At 37.6% G+C, this 21,173-nt stretch overlaps 1 protein-coding gene across 7 annotated transcripts in view; it reads right to left on the reverse strand.

Annotated features, from left to right (window-relative positions):
• Nucleotides 1-732: 732 nt before the first annotated feature.
• The window catches only part of Ggnbp2 (gametogenetin binding protein 2), a 34,327-nt gene continuing 13,886 nt past the window's right edge, over nucleotides 733-21,173 (reverse strand). For 3 of the 7 annotated variants that reach the window (XM_051184161.1, XM_051184079.1, XM_051183848.1), the window contains exons 5-15: nucleotides 20,770-20,868; nucleotides 16,549-16,674; nucleotides 16,348-16,461; nucleotides 10,245-10,454; nucleotides 9,047-9,221; nucleotides 7,090-7,284; nucleotides 5,476-5,623; nucleotides 4,067-4,192; nucleotides 3,833-3,981; nucleotides 2,484-2,732; nucleotides 733-1,357 (exon numbers count right to left, since the gene is read on the reverse strand). In XM_051184161.1, coding sequence (XP_051040118.1) covers nucleotides 1,154-1,357; nucleotides 2,484-2,732; nucleotides 3,833-3,981; nucleotides 4,067-4,192; nucleotides 5,476-5,623; nucleotides 7,090-7,284; nucleotides 9,047-9,221; nucleotides 10,245-10,454; nucleotides 16,348-16,461; nucleotides 16,549-16,674; nucleotides 20,770-20,868 — 1,795 coding nt within the window. In that variant the 3' untranslated portion in view covers nucleotides 733-1,153. The remainder of the gene's footprint in view (nucleotides 1,358-2,483; nucleotides 2,733-3,832; nucleotides 3,982-4,066; nucleotides 4,193-5,475; nucleotides 5,624-7,089; nucleotides 7,285-9,046; nucleotides 9,222-10,244; nucleotides 10,455-16,347; nucleotides 16,462-16,548; nucleotides 16,675-20,769; nucleotides 20,869-21,173) is intronic. The other 4 variants (XM_051183900.1, XM_051184007.1, XM_051183959.1 and 1 more) reach the window with 4 other exon arrangements.

Consider the following 21,173-nt stretch of genomic DNA (forward strand, 5'->3'; position numbering starts at 1 on the left):
TGACCTATCAAATGCTATTTGCAGAATGTTATTCCTGGGAATCTTTCCCCTTCAGTACTCAGCTTCTGACAGCAGTAAACTGTAAAGTCATACTGAGTTCATGGAAGAAGGAAAACAAATAAGGCTGAGTACGCACTTATACAGACCACATGCATCCTTCCTTGGCCCCCATTTTTTTTGTAATTATTATTACATTTATTTTTATTTTATGTGTACTGGTGTTTCGCCATGGGTGTCAGGTCCCCTGGAACTGGAATTACAGTTGTGAGCTGCCAGATGGGTACTAGAAATTGAACCCAGGTCCTCTAGAAAAGTAGTCAGTGTTCTTAATCACTGAGCCCGCTCTCCAGCCCCCATGGTCCCAGTCTTATAGGCTGAGTAATTACCAACATTTTGCTTCATTCCTTTCGGTCAATTAGAACCTCTGAATTTAAGGTGTTTCTGTCACCTCTTTGGAAACTACTAGTTTCCAACTGCAACTCAAGTCTCATAAGAAAGGAAAATGATAGCCATTATTTAAAGCCATTTATTCTTTAAGAACAAGACTAGAAACTGCTTCGTGCAGTTGTCAAGTCTCATTAAAGGAAAAATTCGGTCTTAAACAGTCTGCATCTTTATCTTCATTTGCTCTTCATGCTCTCTCCATCAATGATGGCCAAGTACAAAGTTCACGAGTGGCAAACACTAAAGTACCACCACACTGAGCAGAAACATGTACACCACATTCTACTATGCGTATTAATAAATACTCTTTATTTTAAATTTTGCACATTGCCTTTAACATTGCGTCCAGACACTTTGCAAGTGGATGTCTACTGTAAACCATATATCCAGCTCACTGTCATTTCTGTACAGAGGTGTAAGTACAACATTACTTTTGCCACTAAGTTGCTTTAGTAAGTCTCACAGGAAGAGAAACGTTTAATGAAGAGATGGCTTAAATCATAAGCAGGCCTGTGCAGCCACGCAACTAAAGACACAAGCCTGAAGAAAGAACAAACGAATGAGGTTACCTCCACCATCTCCCAAAACAAGGAATCACATTGATTTAAGATAAAATTTTGCCAGAAGTCACTAAATTAAGAGTTTTTAAAAGAGAAGGCGCAGTAGTCATCTTGAGTGTTTCATTGAAAGACAGAGCTATTTTATTTATTTAATTTGCTCCAGCCGTTGTCAACCAGCCACTACAAATGGGCCTCTTGTGGTCATTTAAGCGGCAGTATTTATTAAATTTCTCCTTCAGATGCTGTCGGTATTGTTCTCTATTGCTGTAGAAAGACTGGTTATTAGCCATAAATGACTGTATTTCATCTTGTGAGATAAAGATTTCCTCATCTGAAGTACATTCAGACTCATCCTGCAAATTAAAGCAGCAGTTAAGATCATGACAAAGAATGGAAAATGCTGTGCTTGGTGGGACAACTACAAATTAAAGCAGGGTAGCTTTTAGTTTCAACCCAGTCACATGATCTCTAATTGGAATGCTTATAAATAAGCACCATGGCATCCCATCTTAGAAACTACTGAGGATAAAATCTAACTCAGCTTGGTTTGAAGCAGTATCTACAATCACTACCTGACTATCACCGTATTTCCTGCCTTTTAAAAAGGACCAGAATAGAGATGGATGCAACTAATTTAACCAATAATTAAATAATCAGACATCTCTATAGCTGGTCCCATGTTGAAACTTTTATCTCTACAGATTAAGTATAACTTATTTTACTTAAAACTATGTTATATAGAGTCACCACTAAACTTTACAACAACAAAAAAATGAAACAAGCAACAATAAAATCCTTAATATTCCAAATGACAGTTCCACCAGGACTTAAATAATGGAAGGGATAGTAATTTTCTCTTTTTCTTCTTTCCACGCACCAACACACACTATACACTGGGACACTGGCATCCAATTTAGTTCAACTGAAGTCTTAGGAGGTGATACTAATTTTACAGCTCCCCTAAGGCCAATCACATGTTTTTCCTATATGCCACCTGAGGAATTACCTTGGAATCCAAGCTTTAGTTCAGGTTCTTTGTCATTATTCTAAGGATTTGGGGGGAAGGGTAATGGAGGACTTAAAACAGGATGTCATCCAAGGATGGCTTTCAAACTCCCCATCTGGCTGACCATGAGTCAAACTCCTGATCCTTCTGCCTCTTCCTCTGGGGGTACTGAGATTATATTCATTCAATATTCTTTCCAGGTCTAGAATGGTGGGTACTATATTGCCACTTGGGTAAAATTTGCTTACAGTAACTCACAGAGGCATGATGCCACTTCTTACTCTCCCAACTGACAAACAAGAACAAGACAATGTGCTCCAGAACAGTTACAAAAGCCATGAGTAGAAGAACAGAAATGAAGTCACCAAAGAATGATGGTATGTACCTTCTATTTCTTAATCTCTCTCTGGTTCCCTACCTGAAACTTTCAAATATCTCCCCCAATTCACAGTAAGATGTCATGAACTACTTACAAGAAGTTCAACTAAGCTCTTGGCACCTTTTCCAGAGTCAGGACCAAATGGCATTTCTGTAGGTTCTGTGAACTGTGGTACGTTTTTCCTATGCTCAAACCAAGGCAATGGCTGCCCACCCTTCTCAGTGCTGCAACAACTCTCAGGATGTACATCTTTGGTCTTGTCACGGTGAAACACTGTGTGCATGGTGTTTCCTGAGGTCTCTCGATTACCTGGATCTGTAATACAGCTTCCAAGTTTTTGGATCTGAAACCAGGGCAACAGAGTTCCCGAGGGAAAAAAAGGGGCAAAAATAGGAATTATTCAAAGAAACACAAAAATTTCCAGGTGGTTATTGCGTTCCAGATTAGCCTACACTATCCAGAAAAGACAGTCAACAACAAAACAAAACAGAAAAATCTGCAGTAAATTTTAGGTCAGGAGCAGCTGATTTACAAGAAACATATTCCATTCCAGATGATACGCTAATCTGTTGTATAATCTTACTTCATCTTCACAGAACCTAAAACACAGTCTATTACCCTTCCTTATTTTTGGAAACAGAAAAACTAATAAATTTCATTTGTTTGGTTTTTTTTTAAAGGTTTTACTTATTTATTATGTATATGGTGTTCTGCCTGCATGCATGCTTGCATGCCAGAAGAGGGCATCAGATCTCATTACAGATGGTTGTGAGCTGCCATATGAGTGCAGGGAATTGAACTCAGGTTCTTTGGCAGAATGGTCAGTGCTTTTCACCTGTGAACCATCTCTCTAGCCCAATAAATTTAGTTTTTTAGATTGTATAGCTAATCAAAATGATAAGATTCTAGCGAGATGGCTCAGCAGCTTAGGGTACCTACAGAGGATCTAAGTTAGATCCCCAGCACCCACATGGTGACAAACAGTCATCCTAACTCCAATTCCCAAGGAACCCTTCATCCTCTTCAATCCTCTGCAGGCATGTGGTGCACAGACACACATGAAGCTAAAACATGCATACATGTAAAGTAAATAAATCTAAAGTAAATTTTATAAATTACAAATAAAATGAAAAGCATTATGACTCACTTGGACTTCTGGACAAATAAACACTTCTCCCCCCATATCCACACAAACAAGATGAATGAACAAGCAATGAAATTATATAAAATAGTTTTTGTTTTGTTTTGTTTTTGAGACAGGGTTTCTCTGGGTAGCCCTGGCTGTCTTGGAACTCACTCTGTAGACCAGGCAGGCATCAAAACTCAGACACCCACCTGCCTCTGCCTCCCAAGTACTGGGATTAAATAAGGACCACCACCAATTCAAGGAAAATAGGTTGTTTTCAACTACAAAAGTTATTAATTGCAAATCATCACACTTACATGTTCATCGCATTTCAACAACTTGCTTTTCTTTTTCTTCTTTTTATTTTTTCCTTTTGTATTATTTTCTTCAGAATTTGCCCAACATTCAACACAACTATCACCATCATCTTCTTTGTCTTCACAGTGATGAACACAGGAATCTTCACCTGCAAAAATTAATAACCCTTCCTATTTATGATGTTATATCAGCAATATAGTAGATACTAATTAGGAAGCTTAACTGGAACACACCATGTTCATCATGGTTACAAATTCCCTCGGTGCAGGCAACATCTGAACCTTCTCGAGAACCTGTTTCACTTCCTTCCATGCTAGATGAATATCCACAATCACTACCATTACAGTGTGGAGATACACCTGAAAATATAGCAGATGAAAATCAAAATTAATTCAGGGTCCAGATTAAAATACCAAATTTTATTGCTTACAGAAAAGTAATTTAGTATGATTAATATATACACATTTTGTTTCTTGTAAGAAAAAAATATTAAGTATCTGACTAAATTTTGTAGTATTTTTAAGGTAATAAAGCAATTTTAAAATTCTGATTTCACCAAGGTGATGGCAGCACATACACTTAATCTCAGCACTCAGGAGGCAAAGGCAGATGGATCTCCAGTTCCAAGGCCAGCCTGGTCTACATAGTTAGCTACAGGACAGTCAGGACTACTAAGAAACCCTGTCTCCAAAAACAAAACAAAACCAAATTCTAATTTCAAAAGTTCTCTTAAAAGCACTTATAAGTAAAAGTAGACAGAGTTGTTTTTTTGTTTGTTTTATAAAGACCCCCCCTGGGGGGGGCAGTGCTGGAAAGATTGCTCAGTGGTTAGGAGCAATGGCTGTCCTTCCAGAGGACCTGGGTTTTACTCTCAGGATCCACAAGGCAGCTCACATCTATCTGTAACTCCAGTTCCAGAGGATCTAACATCTTACACAGACATATATCCAGGCACAACACCAATGCACATAAAATAAAAATAAATAAATCATTAAAACAATAAGTTTTTGAGATATGGCCTCCTCAGTGATGGGATTAAAAGCATGTGCCACTATGCCCAGCAAAAGTTTTCTTTTTTCCTTTGAATTTTTTAAAAAAAAATTTATTATTTACATACATTACATACTGACCACAGTTTCCCTTACTTTCATTCCTCCCAGTCCCAGCCCCACCCCTAGAATCCACTCCTCCTCTCCTTCCCACCTTCCCCCAAAGAAGCAGGCATGCCAGGGATTCAAGAGAACATAGCATAACAAATTACAATAAGACTAGGAACACGGGACTGGAAAGATGGCTCAGAGGTTAAGAGCACTGACTGTTCTTCCAGTGGTTCTGAGTTCAATTCCCAGCAACCACATGGTGGCTGACAACCATGGTAATGACATCCGGTACCCTCTTCTGGTCTGCAGGCATACATGCAGGCAGAACACTGTATACAAGATAAATAAATCTTTAAAGAGAAAGAAAGACAGACTAGGAACATACCCTCCTTTCAAGGCTGAACGACGAGGCTACCCAGTAGAAAGCGGTCCCACAAGAACACCAAGCTACACAACCATAACGTATGTATATGCAGAGGACCCAGCTCAGACCCATACAGGGTCCAGCAAGAGTTATTATTTAAAACTAGTTACTTACTCACCTTTCTTTATTTTAGGGGACCCCAAAAGATTGCCACTGCTAGGACAGGTACATGATGTATTTTCATTGGTAACAATTACTTCTACACAACTATTACCATCTTCAGTGCTTCCACAGGCTTTGCAGCTATTTTCAATGAAATCTGTTTCCTTTGAGGATAGACATTAAAGACAATAAAAAGACTTACTTCTATAATGGGTATACTTCAACTTCTAATTAATTAAATAGCAGCTATAAGGTTAAAAAATAAAGAGTACCCATATGGAAAAAAAAAAAAATCACTGCGACTAGCAAGAGGCTGATGTCTGTAATCCTAGCATTTGAGACAGGAGGACTGCTCCAAGTTTTTGAGAAACAGTTTCTCTTTGTAGCCCTAGCTGCTATATAGATGAGGATGGTCTAGAACTCAGAATTCCTTCTGTCTTTGTCTCTCAAGTGCTGGGATTAAAGGCACGTACCACCACGCCAGGTACTGCTGCAAATTTGAGGCCAATCTGAGCTGCATAGTAGTTCCAAGCTAGCCTAGGTTATAGAGTGAGACCCTATCTCAAAATAAATACATTATTTAAAAAAAAAAAAAGGAGGGGGTAGTGTTGACACACACCTTCAGGTATAGAGTGAGTTCCAGGACAGCTAGGGCTTCACAGAGAAACCCTGTCTCAGAAAGAAAAAGGAGAAAAGGAAAAGTACCAGGCCACTTCACTATAAATCATCAGAAAACAAGAGTATTAAGGGGAGTGGGTAACAACAAAGCAAATAAATATGCTTTTTAAAAAAAATTAACAGTATCAAGCAAATTAGGTTAACAATGCTGTGTCTGCTGACCCCAAAGGAGGCACTGCAATGTTACTATGCTCCTTTCACTGCTAGTGAAGGACAATGCTAATCTAACAGCAATAGTACCTTAGAAGCCAAGAGCAGCACAACTGAAATGTACTGTCCTTCACTTGTTAAACATTAAACAAAAATCTTGGGTCACATGAACTCTCTCAAGGAAATCTACCTTTGGCAACTAATTGAGCTAATTTCACTTCAAAAAATGACTGAGATAAACTATGCATATTCACACTTGTGTATTTAGTAGGCACTTCCTCAAAAATGAGTAAAGTCAATTTGTCACTTAAAAAAAGACAATATTTATCATCCATAATTGAAAGGAAAAGAATCCCTTACACTGTAAAACAATAGCCAGAATGTTTTCTGAGATGAGGCCTTACTTACATTGGCATGACATTTTTAAAATCTTATTTGATTAATATAGAGTGTGCTTATGATTTGAATGATCTATGATTTCTCCAGTTCAATATTTATTACAGTAAATACAGATTAGGTATAACCCACAGAAAATCTGTATACTTTAAAAGATAGAGGATTCTAAAGTTGAGAACTGGTGTAGATTCACAAAGATAATATTCCATATTTTGACTTTGCTATAGAAAGATAACTATCCAACACACTGCTTTTGTAAAACAAATACATGCATTAAATATTGTGACATACACAGAATTATGAGGGGGAGGGAGCCAATACACAAATTACAGGAACTAGTATCTAGAAAAGCAGAGTGAAACACCCATATCTACAGTCTTCCTTCTACCCAAAGCAGCACACACACCTTCTCTTGGCTTACTGCCTTTTCATCTGTTGTGTGTAAGGAAGTAGGAATATCACACACACACTTATTTTTTCGTCTGTTCTTTCGTTTTTGGCGTTTCTTTTCTTGCTTGAGTTCTCTAACTCGTTCTTCCTCTGAAAATTCCTCACAAAGTTGTTCCAAGCGGCTAATACCCTGTACTTTTTCCACAGTCATCTATTGTTAAAAAAAAAAAAAAAAAAAAAAAAAAAAAAGAAATGTGAACACTGGTTGGTCATAATTTCGTTTATTTTTCCAAGGGAATTCTCATGTTAAAAATTTAAACAATCATCCACACAACTAGTATTTTGTGCAGCAATTTCATCAGACAATCTCCATAAAACTTTTACAGTTTTGCTTGTTTTCTGAGGCAGTCTCACTCTACAGCTCAAGCTGCCCTCAAACATAAGGCACTTCTGCAACAGTCTTTAAGTGCTTGAATTTTACACGTGAGCTACCATGCCCAGCAAAAACAAATTTCAACTTTCTTCTTTGCAGTGCTGAAGATTAAATTGAGAGGCTTCCACGTTTTTCAGTATTTTAAATAATAATGTCTTTAAAATGGAGTCAAGAAGTTCATGTATAACCAGTACCTGTTTTACTTATTCATATACATACTCATTGCCTTTATTACTGAGGATTGAACCCAGGAACACTAAGATACATCCCTAGTTTTTTGAATTAAAGGGTTACAACCATGGCTTTATATATCTAATAAACAAAACAGTAAGTAACCAAATACACACATTCTACGAATATAACTGAAAAAAGATGACCAAATCATAGCACATTAATAACATTACAAATACAAGCCTCCAATGTTCTTTTAAAGCAGCCCCCTTTTGTTTTGTGATGGGAATTGAACCCAGGTCCTCCTGAACACTAGGCAAACATTCTAGCACTGAGCCATGTCATGAGCCCTTAAAACAGCAGTTCTCAACCTGGGGTTCAAACAACCCCTTTCACAGGGGTCACCCAAGACCATCAGAAAACACAGACATTTGCATTACCATTTGTAACAGTAGTAGCAACTAAAATAATTTTATGGTTGGGGGTCACCACAACATAAGGAACTGTATTAAAGGGCTGTAGCATTAGGAAGTTTGAGAACCACTGTCCTAAAAGTAGTTTTTACTATCATGTCATGTATGTTATATCTGCTTGATATTTATTCATCATCAGACAAACTTACACTTGGGCAAGTTTGCTAACATTAGCCAGCTCCACTCCAGAGCAGCAGCATCCCCCTCCCCCCCAGGCAGTCTCACTATGTAACTGAGACCAGCCTTGAACTTATAATTCTCACTTTGTGGGAAGTGATTCTCTCCTTCTACCATATAAGCCCAAGATATCAAACTCAGGTTGTTGTCAGTCTTGCCACCAAATGTCTTTACCTGCTGAGCCAGCTCCCCAGCTCCTCAGCAATATCTTTTTAACCTCAGTTTTCCACTGAAAACCAACACTGCAAGAATAAACATAACTAAAAAGGGAAGAAAACCCCACTAACTTCTAAATCCCCCTTCCCTCAGTAAAAGTCATGTATATCAGTGAACTGCAGCTTTCTGGTTCCAGTCCAACCTTTTAACCAGGCATGACAGATCATGCCTAGAATTCTCGCACTAAAAGAGCAGAGACAGGAGCATCACTGTACATTTGAGGTCAGGTCAAGAACACACAGAAAAGACCCTCTTTAAAAAAAGAAAAAAAGCCAGGTAGTGGTGACACATACCTTTAATCCCAGCACTGGGAGATAGAAGTAGGCGGATCTCTGAGGCCAGCCTGGTCTACAAAGCTAGTTCCAAGGGCAGCCAGGTCTATACAGAGAAACCCTGACTCAGGGAAGGAAAACAAAAACAAAAAGCAACAACAACAACAAAAACCCAAAAATACTAAGCCCATGACTAATAACTCCCAGTCAGAGGTGGTCCACTGCTCTTACCTCAAAGCTCTTACGTAAAGCATCAACACCAAGATAGAAGAGCATCTGCCACGTCTGCTCTTCGGCACGCAGTTTTTGCCAGATCCGATGCAGTCGTTCATAAAGATGAATCCCCAAGCAGGTCAGAACTTCTTCTTGAGCTATATCTATTGTCTTAGCATGCCTTTCTCTTCGCCTATTCAGGACAGTCCAACATTAATTCCTAATGCCTTAACTGAAACAGTAAAACTTGAAAATTCAGATTTTAAACACAGCCAGTCTGACAATTACACCATTCATTCAGAAATCATTCAATTTCTCTCTCTCTCTCTCTCTCTCTCTCTCTCTCTCTCTCTCTCTCTCTCTCTCTCTCTCTCACCCACACACACATGATTTTAACCAATGAGAAATATACAAATAAGGAATTCAGGAACTGGCTCTAAGGAAATGGGTCTTACGGCACCTCACAGGAGACATGGTAGGCTCCTTTCAACTTCCAGTAATAGCAAAATGCCAACTGTTTTTGTTTTTCGTTTGATTGGTAAGGTGATTTGAAAAAGAATGGGGGAAAAAGGTAATTCCAAAGTGATTCAATCACAGGTAAGGCCTTCTAGTGCCAACTACCAGAAGTCTTCACAGCACTATAGTGAGTTTCTGAATTTAAAAACTCCTAGCTGAAACTAGTTCTCAAAAGAGAGTAGACAAAAATCCCAAAGGGAAAATGAGTTTGATATAGTCTATGAATAACTTAATTATAATTTCATTCTCATTACAAAACCAGAGTTATTAATTTAGGCTCTTTTATCATTGATAATAATTACATAATATACACAGTCCATTTATTAGATTCAATAAAGCATTTCTTAGCCCCCTGCTACAAAACCTAATTTCTTTGCAAAAACCATCATTGTGAATAAAATCTAAACACGATAAAGCAGGATGCAAAAAGAAATATTCATTTCAATCAATTTCAAGTAAAACTGATAACCTATAATGAAAGCCTATATTTTCTCCAGAAATAAGGAACAGAGGATTAAACCAAACACTGGAATACCTTTCCCATAGTTTCATTCAATTAAGAAAGCATACATAATCTTTACAGCACACCTTAATTTGTGTATATATATATCTTATATAGTGAGGCAGAGGTGATAGAAATAAACTTTGAGTAATAAAATGAAGCAAAGCGCTAGATAGCCCATTCTAGCAAACTACATACTCATACCCTCCTGCGAACTCTGGCTCAGCACGACCCAAGAGATGTGCAATGAAGTCTGTTTCACAGCAAACATGTATGTGTCGCTCATGTGGACAGCACCGCAAGCCTTCATAAAGTGCAGCACAGTAGCCCTTCTCTTTGCTGCAGTCAAGTTCACCAATGAGGATATTGTAAGCCCGGAGAACTTTATTTTTGCAATCAGTGCAAAACCTGTTTAAAACAAACAAACAAACAAAACAAAACAAACTTCAAAATTAAGAATGGAGTATGACTCCAGAGGCAGAGGCAGGTGGATCTTTCGTGTTCAAGGCCAGCCAGAGCTATAAAGTCTCAAAAATAATAAAACAAAATAAAAACAAATACATTAAACGCAAAGGATTAAATGGAATGCAGCTTTATCAATTAGAGAAGGACATGGGCTATGAGTAAGGCAGATATATGCTTGTTTAATAAAATATATGTGATCCTCCTGCCTCAAGACTCCTGAGTGCTCGAAGAACACATATACCACCATTTCCCACAGAACCTGGTTTCTCTAGTTTTGAATCCCAAAGCAAGAAAGAACCAGGATAGGCTCTCAGAAGAGAGCCACTGTGATGGAAAAAAGAAAATTTTGACTCTGACTTAAACTCATTTCTCAAATTAATTCTGTAATTACCTGTACCTATGTGCACACATCCATGGCCTCAGCCAACAAGTTGCGAAGATGATTCATGACCAAGATCTCTGTACAAAATTCTGTTCTTCTTGCCTGAGGGCTACACCCATAATGTAACATAGTGAGACAACGGAGACTCCTAGTAGACAATTCCCTAAACTGTGTTCCAAGGAAACACCATTCTCTTCCTATGTCCTCTCTGATCTCAGTAAAGGACAACATCATTCAGAAGTCACTTAGGCTCAACCTCAGTTAATTCCAACTTCTTCCTAGTTCCACTATTAAATATGGAGCCAGTTAGTATAGTTGACTTTCAGTCTTTTGTAGATACTTTCATTTCAGTGTTCTCTCCCCTGGCTTAAGTTGTCTGGATTATTATCATCATTATTACTGTTTCAAGTACAGCATAGAAGAAAGGAAACATTTTAACAACATAAAAGATGGTTCTAGGGTTGAGAGTGATTCCTGATCTTTCAAAAGAACCAGAATTCAGCTCTAGCACCCACATTGGGTAGCTTACAAATGCCTGTAGCTCCAGTTCTAGGATACCCAATGTTCTCTTCTGGCCTCTGTAAGCACCTACATTCATGTGCATATACCCACATACATACACATTACTAAGAACAAAGTTAATCTTACAAAATAGAGCAAAGGGGAATCTAGGAAATGGATCAGTGAGTAAAGTACTTGCTATGTATCTATGAGGACCCAAGTCTGGATCCCTAGTGGCCAATAAAATGATGGGTTTGGCAGCATGCATGTGTAACTCATGGAAGATACCCATTACATTGCTTAGGGTATTCTTGAATTATTTGGCTTATAAAATCTTCCTGCTTCTGCCTCCCCAAAAGGCGGAAATAGTAGTGACTACAGGCATAACCAACCTGCCTGTCTCCTACTTCTACCTTATACTTAATATTTATTTATCCTTGCAACTATCGTGTATTATTTTTACTGCTTCAGGTCTTCCTGGCCCAATAGAAGATAACTATGTTTCTCTAAGGAAACACATGTTAATTAGAGGATTTTTAAGCCCACAAGGTTAGCAGGCAATAACACCAACAAGTCATATTAGATCATTCTGTTTCACTAATGCTTTGAAAATGGACAAAGGGAAATTTAAAAATGAACTCAAAATGGAGTGAAGACACAGACAGTAAAACCTAAATCCACACATCTCTTAGGCAACAATTTCTTGGATATGGTATCAAAACACAACAAAAGCAAAATATACAACAGGGACTTCATTAAACTTAAAATTTTCTGCTGGCTGGTGGTGGTGCATGCCTTTAATCCCAGCACTCAGTAGGCAGAGGCAGGGGGATCTCTGTGAGTTCTGGGCCAGCCTGTTCTAAAAAGCAAGTTCCAGGATAGGCTCCAAAGCCACAGAGAAATCCTGTCAAACAACAACAACCAAAAAAAAAAAAAAAAAAAAAAACAGCAAAAACAAAACAAAACAACCCTAAAACTTTCAAAGCTGAGTTGGAGAGATGTCTTAGCAGTTAAGAGCACTGGCAGCTCTTCCAGAGAATCTGGGTTCAATTCCCAGCATCCAACCCACATGGCTGCTCACAACTGACTTGACTATAACTCCAGTTTTAAGGGATTCAACACCATCACATAGACATACATGCAATCAAAACATCAATGCACATAAAATAAAAATAAATTCATAAAAAAAAAAAAAACCTTCAAAACAGCAAAGGAAAGCTGGAGAAATGGCTCAGGAATTTAGAGTACTTGCTGCTCCTACAGAGGACTGGGGCTCAGTTCCCAGCACCCACACAGTAGCTCACAATTGTCTCTGACACCAATTCCAAGAGCTCTGATGCCCCTTTTAACCTCCATAAGGCTCCTGCAGACACATAATGTACACACATTCCTAAAATAAATGAATACTAAGAAAAAAAAAGAGGAAGTCAGGAAGTGATGGTACACACTTAAATCCCAGCACTATCGAGAGAGAGGCAAACAGATATCTGCGTTTGAGCCAGCCTGGTGTACAGAATGAATTCCAGGATAGCCAGAGCTACACAGAGAAACCCTATCTCTAAAAATCAAAGAAAGAAAAAGAGTAAACAGTGGACAAGCAACCACAGAATCAGGGAAAATATCTGGATAGGGATTATAAGGAATCCCTATTAGCAAAACATGGTGATTTACACCTGTAATCCCAACACACAGGAAGCCAAGCCTAACCTACAGAGATGCTGTATTAATAATACACACACACCAACAAACACATACACATATTATAGAGAGATATAGCTATAAACAGATACATATATAAATATGTTTCTTAAACCAAGCACAGCGGTGCATGCCTATAATCCTAGCACACAGGATTACTTCAAGTCCAAGGCCAGTCTAGTCTACAACTCAAGTTCTAGGCCAAGTTCAAGTTCAAGTTCTAAAAAATTCTCAAAATTTTAGTCCCAGATCTTAGGAGACAGGCAGAGGGACCTCTGTGAATTCTAGAACAACCAGAGCTACATAGTGAGACCCAATCTCAAAAAAAAAAACCAAACAAACAAAAAAGAATTACCCCCACTCCCCAACATTTGAGATGGGATATATCACTATGTAGCTCTGACTATCCTGGGACTCACTGTTCAGAAAGCAAGGTGGGGTCAAACAGGCAGAACAGAGATCTACCTGCTTCTGTGCCCCAAGTGCTGGGATTATAGACATGAACTACCACCATGCCAGGCCCAAAAGAAACTCAATTTAAAAATGAGCAGGTCTGTGGAAGCTCACAGGGCCCCTGTGTTACATTTCTTCAGAGATGACACACACATGACCAGTAAGCATCATCAATGCAAAGTCAAAGCCACAACTAGTACACCCATTCTACTAAGATAGTCACTATTAATAAACCGAAAGTGAAGCAAACATCAGATGAAAAACCAGTGGTAGTAGGAATGTAAAGAAATCACTGCTGCATACTGTGGGTAGGAACACAAAAACACAAAATGAACAAAACAAAACACTGCATTGGGTGGTGCACATCTTTAATCCTAAACACTCAGGAGGCAGAGGTAGGTGGATCTTCGTGAGAGAGAATCAGTTCCAGGCCAGTCAGAGATACATAGTGAGAGCCTGTTTTTAAAAAAAATAAAAATAAAAACCTTTTTAAAAGACAGAACACTATGGAAGCCAGTATGGAGAGTCCTCAAAATAAAAGCTACAGAGGCAGCTGAGATGGCTCAGTGGGTGAATGAGCTTGCCACCAAGCCTGGAGACCTGAGTTTAACTTTCAGGACCTACTTTCTTCTGACCTCTGCATGTACTCTATGGTTTGTGCATGCCTACACCACAACAGTACAAATAAAAATTTTAAAAACTACCATATAATTGAGAAGTCTCACTTCTAGGAATAAATTATGCATATTTTACAGGTCCATGACAGCCAAGATATGAATATAATCTAGATATTTATTAATGGATGAGTAAAGGAAAGGTGTTACACATATATCTGGACATTATTCAACTTTTAAAAAAGAGGACAGCTAGGTGGTATGTGATTATATCCCTCAGTACTTGAGAGACTGAAACAGGGGGCCCAGGAGTTTGACACCAGCCTGAGCAGGGGGGGGGGGGTCCTGTAAGATGGCTGGGCAAGTGTCAGAGCACACATATAGAGGTCAAAATAAAACTTTTGAGAATCAGGTCTCTCCTTTCTGTGCTTCCTGTGAAGGTTCTGAGTTGTCAAGCTTGCTGGTTAAGAGCAAGAGACAAAAACAGGAGGGAGAGACAGGAAAGTATACAATAAGGCCATTTAGAAACCAACCAAAACAGATTACATACACCTCAAAAACTGAAAGAAAACTTCAGAGCCAGGCAGTTATAAGGCTCTGCAAACACTCTGACACTTATTACACTGTCAAATACCATCCTAAGTAAGCTTTACTATGTTGTCAGTCCTCACAATTTCATCTAATCCCATCATAAACCCTGCATTAATCCTGTAATTGTATTTGGAAAGATGGCTCAGGAGTTAAGAACACTTGTTGCTCTTATGGAGGACCCAGGTTTGGTTCTCAGCACCCGTATCAGGTGACTAAGAGCTGTTTATAACTCCAATTCCAGGGAATCCAATGCCCTCTTCTGGCTTCCACAAGCACCTACACATATGTGGTGCACAAACATACAGGCAAGTACATACAAATACATACAAAATAAAAAAATCTGAGATGACTCAGTGGTAAAAGTGCTTGCCCTGCAGTCCTAATAATCTGAGTTCAAACCACAGAACCCATGTAAAGGTAGAAGAGTGCAAGCTGTCCTCCAACCACCACAGGAGCTACAGCATGTGCATCCATAACAAGTATCAGTATATACACACAAAAAACAAAAAAATTATCACAAATTTTTAATGGATAGAACAAATCCTATGCAACCTCAATTTTCTCTTTTTTTACACATAAAATTATTCTTCTAATCATTTTTCCTTCTCACTCTTAAGATATTTTTAAAATAGGCTCTATCTCCTTATTAAAATAAACCAGGAAACTTCAGAGCATTAGTTTATTATATGACCCAAAGATACCTTCTGGGTAAACCAATAACTGATTCATACTTAAAGAGATAGAACAGACATTTTATATCTATTTAGTCCCCTCTTCCAAATCCAAGTAGTAGATAACATTGTCTTTTTGATAACCAACCAAAAGAAAAAAAAAGGAAGTTTATACCTAAAAAAGAAAGGCGCTGAATATGCAGTTCATCAGTTTGTTTCCATTTAAACACTTAATTTTGTTAACGTGCTTTTATAACTTTGTTTTATAGAGTAAACCAAATATGTAACAACAGAACCCACCCCAATAACAATGCCATCACTAGATAGTTCCTTTACCAGTTTCTTTCCTTTCCTAGGAGATTCCAAATGCTATTGGTACTTAGAAAATTCTTTTATAATAGTACTCAAAAAAGAAAAATTTCAGGTTACATTAAAAAAAAAAAATCTAACTCTATTTAAAGGTTCTGACAAATGATTATAAAAGAATTATTTCAAATTAGGAAATGAAAAGCTTTTCAGGTCTCTTGTATCTCAGGCTGCTGTGAACTCATGACCATCTTGCTTCTACCTCCCAAGCACTAGGATTAATTACACTCTTGTTCAACTATGTCTAGTTTATGCTGGGCTGAGAATCAAACCATATGGTAGTTCACAACAATCTATAAAATCTGGTGCTCTCTTCTGGCCTGAAGGCAAGACAGAACACTGTATACATAATAAACAAATCTTAAAAAAAAAAAAAGATCCAAGAAGGCTAACACTCCAAGTTACCTCATAAAGAAATTGCCTATCCTGACTCCTCGTACCAGATATTAACAGGAAGAATATTGCAATACTATTACACAAAGAAGCCAGTGATAGGCTACTTTGAATGACTGGTACTTAAAATACTCTCCCCACTATATCATAATGACCTTTGCACTTACCTGTGCTTTCGCAGATATGTTTCTAGTGTTTCTAAAAGACAACTGGAGTCGATTAAAACTACTTCATCCCTGCATTCCTGGGACATTAGCTCCCATACATCCATCCAACATCCTCTGTAAAAAGAATAAGTATTAGTGAAAAGGAGGCATACATGAGGTAAAAGGTTTAAAAAGGCAGAATAAAGGATTGCTTGGTTTTACCTGGCTGTTCCCTGGAAAGGTCCATAATGGAAAATGATCCTACACTTGCTGTCCTTCCTGTGGTCTTCACTACTTCTCTTATCTGTACTTAACTTCTCTGAACTGACACTGCTACTGCTCCCTTCACTGCAGTACAGTATGGTACAAAGCTTAGTGACACTGAGATAACCTGAAGAAATAATTTCTAAGGTCTATGTTAAAATCATGAATTCTTTAACATATTAAAATATTAATAAGATAAATCTTCAAATTTAAATAATAGATTATATATTTAATCTTAATACATTGCTATTTAATGTGTCTCACATGTTTATATCAAACACTTGACTATCAAGTTTACTTGATACAATTTAACATTATTTACAGTTATAAAAATAGAAACTGGTATATTGAGTACTTTACAAGCAAATACACTTGAAATGTTCTAAAGCCAAATTGCATCTTAAAAGTTATATTCTTTTCATCTACTAAACATGGATCAATCTTCAACCAAGAGAATTCTCTATTTAATGTGATCATTAAATGGTTATTGTTTAAGGCACTCTTATTTACAGCTAGCTGATGGCAACAAAACTTATCTTCACATTTCCAAGTACCTATGAAAGTCACATTAATCTAACAAAAATACGTAAGTTTACACTTAATGAAAATAGCATGGTAAGATGCACACTCTATACAGCCTAAGTTAGTAGGAAGTATGATACACATAATTTCTTTACACTTACTGAGGAACTTCCCAGACCCTCTTCCACAACTAGTTTCAGTGTGTTGTTGGTCGTGCATTTTGCTGTGTGGCAGATGAGCATTCCTACAGAAAAGTCTGTCTACATTTCAGTCTTCTAGATTTTTTTTGCTAATTCTGAACAACTAGGTCCTGCCTGATCTTCTGCAGGTCTCATTACAGTCCTAGAAATTCAACATCATACTTGCTTAAGATGGAAAAACCCAAGTCTTTTCATAGCTAAATAAGTATTTCTCAACTTCCCGCATTATACAATTCAGTACTTTAACTCCACTAAGTGGAAGGACCAAACCAAGGTCTACCTACTCTGACAATGAAATGTCAACTCCTGATCTATCTTGCATATTAAATCCTCTCCCTAAATTCTCATTCTTCTTTGATAGTTAAGTTTAAACGACCTACCACTCAAATCAGATCCAGGCCTTATGCCTCAGGTGACTCAAGACATGCTTTCTGAAGAACAATCTTTGAAAGTCACTTCCTTCTTCTACTCCTGTACTTCCGTGTGGCTTAACCCACTACTTATATTCATTTTCTATCACTTCAATCGGAACTCTGCTTCCATTCAACCACCAGACCTGCTCATCATCGGTGCTGTTAAACCAGTGTCCACGATGGGGTCCTCAGTGACTCACACCAACCTGAAAGACCCTTCCCCCAGCTTCCTCCTACCCACCTAGCCATACCCGCTTAACTTTCTGATTAACGGCTTCCTTTGCACCATTAACCAGAATCTCCCAACATTCTATGTTCTTTCTCTCTACTTCTCTCTACATGATTTTACATACCATTTTCTCATATTACCCTTAATCACTCTATTGGCCTAGAAGTTTGGGCTGGATCTTTCAGATACCAAACTTACAGACAGAAAATACCTGGGATTTACTTGCATAACTAAAAGAACACTCTCAGTAAAGGTGACGAATCACTGCTCTTTATTAAGCTGAAATACAGTAAGTATTATTTCCTTGGGAAAAAGTCTAGTTAACAAAAACCTAAGGCTAGCAAACAGGAAAGAACATAAAATGAGGGCTTCCAATAGCAAACAACTGTGGAATCCTTTTATGGTACTCTACCTACTCCAGGCATCCTGACTAAACAGACTATAATCACTGACTACCATCTATATACACTGGGGAATAACCAAAGCTACCTTAGTTAAATCACACAACTTAAGATCCACTAGCTCCACTAATATTAATTTCATGTACAATAAACAATCTTCAAAAAAAAAATTGACTTTCCATGTAAAGAAGCTGTACCTGAAAGGGAACATGAAGGTTGTAGAGATTCTTATTAGTAAGCTATAAGATGTAGCTACTTGCCCATTAGAATAGAAGTAGATATCTGACAAAGCAAGTCACTGCAGAACAAGAGAAGTTGCAGCAAAACAGGAAGAACTGGTCTTCATAGGAAAACAGCATTGAAAATAGGTATGTAAGATGGTAGGCTATCTACTGCTTTTTATTAGTCCTCAATAAAGCATGCGCATAAAGAGACAAAGTATAACTCAATGGTAGAATACCTGACTACATGTGAAGCCCTGGGTTCAATCCCCAGAACCACAAACAACAATGAAACCAAAGAGGAGAAGAAAACAAAAGTAGAAGCAGACCTTTTTACTATGCCATATTGTTCAGCTTCTTTTTTTTTTTTTTTTTTTTTTTTGAGACGGGGCTTCTCTGAGTAGTCCTGGCTGTAGACCAGGCTGGCCTCAAACTCATCCGCCTCTGCCTCCCAAGTTCTGGGATTAAAGGCATGCACCACTACTGTTCAGCTCTGCTAATTTTCTGGTGGGAAAGTTAAGACTGAAACAAACATTTAGAGAGGAGTCCTCTAACAAACAATAAGAATAAAATCAAGTATTTAAGAGAAATGCAGTAGTCAGTCCATGCCTAGTATCTCAATACTGGGAAGGTACTGACAGGAACAGGAGTGCAAGGTAATCTTCCACTATACAAACTATACAGAAAGTTTAAGGCCAGCCAGGGCTGCATTAGACCCTGTCTCCAAACAACAACAAAATCCCTTAAGTATGTAAAATAACTTACTCAGGAACTACTATTGGCTGTACAGATCTTTGTTGGTTTCATAGTACCCTGTACTTAGATACTATGAAATACATGGCTTTTGTTTAGGTCCTACCTCAACAAACCAATGCAAAAAAGATACTTTTATGAACAAGGGAATCTGAATATCAAATGGGTATTAGATTATTATAGTTAACTCTGTTAATGCCCATTGTGGGCATGAAAATGTTCATCTGTTTTTAGAGATGCATGTGAATGGAGCATAGCAGGATACCTTGAACAAGTATTTTGGGAAAAAAAAAAGTAGATAAATGAATGAAACACATGTTTCAAAGTTTGCTAAGTATTAAGTACTAAATCCAAGTAAGGTACACAGGATGGAAGGAGTCCCAGAAGTCTCCATTTGTGCTAAGGAGGCTGAAACTGGTACATCACTTGATCCTGACTACTTAGGCAACATACTAAGATGCTATCTCAAATAGTCTCTACTTAGTGATCTTTCTACTTCTCTGTATTTAAGTTTTCCTATCTCAATAAGTCTCTACTTAGTGATCTTTCTACTTCTCTGTATTTAACAGCTTTCATAATTTTTTCTGTCCATTTCTGAGACAGGTTTTCATTACGAAGCCCTGACTAGGCTAGACCTTGCCATATAGATCAGGCTAGCCTCGGAACTCACAAAGATCTGCCTGCCTCTTCCTCCCAAATGCTAGGATTAAAGGCTACACCTCCACCACCTGGCCCAACAAAAATTTTTAAAAAAACATTTTCCCTGGGCATAGGAAGACCTGGGTATCTGGAGCTTTATGTCAGAAAGGGAAAACATCTATAAAATGGTTCCAATGACTTTGAGATATTTAAAAGTTAACTTAGAACAGTTTTATAACACTTTATTTTCTACCAAACAAAAATTTCTTTAAAATCCCCTTTAAAATTATGCTGACTCTCTTCTCCCCAAGTAATTATTAGGGGCAAACCAACAAACAACTGTGTCACTGTGGCAAGAAATAGTAACAAACCAGTATAGTACTCCCAACCAAGAAAGCTGAAAATTATTACATAAATATATACCATCATAACAGATTAAGGTTTTTAAAAATATTTAATAAATTAGAAAAACCTAGAATTAAGACAAAAATAATTTAAACATGATGGTTACAGATCAAAGACTATTGCTACTTTGAAAACTTTAAAATTAGTGGCATAAACTTCTCAAAAATTATAATCTTGTGAAACATACTTAATTTAAAAGGAAAAACCTTAAAGTCAGTGACCTTACAGTTTCAATGCAGAAAGACCACTAGAACCCAAGAACATGTTTATTTTGACATGTGTCAGAATATAACTCAATTAAAGAAACTAGCAATATGTTATTCTTTTTGCTGAATATGACCAACATATATATACACTTAACATCAATGAAGCATTTTGGTATTCACTTGTACTTACCCCAAAGGTTTAGGTTTGTGTGTATCTAAGGAGTGCAACTGACATCTCTTGTTCTTCTTACTTTTTGGAATAGCATCTATCATATCATTTAGTTTGGACCTAGTAAAAAATAAACCATTAAAGGTTTGTCATTTTTCTAATTTTAAAAATCTCTATTAGCTCCCTTTTTGTGATTAGTATATTTAACAGTATTACAGAGATATCACCTATCCTGAACATGTCTTCAGAAACTACACAAAGCAGTCTACACTAATTTCTCCCTCTTCATTTCTAGCCAGTCCAGCTGGAAGAAACCTACTTTACTCAGTGCCCTTTCCCTAGACTACAACTTTTACCCTGGGACCTACCACGTGTGTCTGACATTCTGACATTTTACAGACTGCTTACATGACTTTCACCCACCT

This window comes from Phodopus roborovskii, unplaced genomic scaffold, assembly GCF_943737965.1.
Source record: "Phodopus roborovskii unplaced genomic scaffold, PHOROB, whole genome shotgun sequence".
NCBI lineage: Eukaryota > Metazoa > Chordata > Mammalia > Rodentia > Cricetidae > Phodopus > Phodopus roborovskii.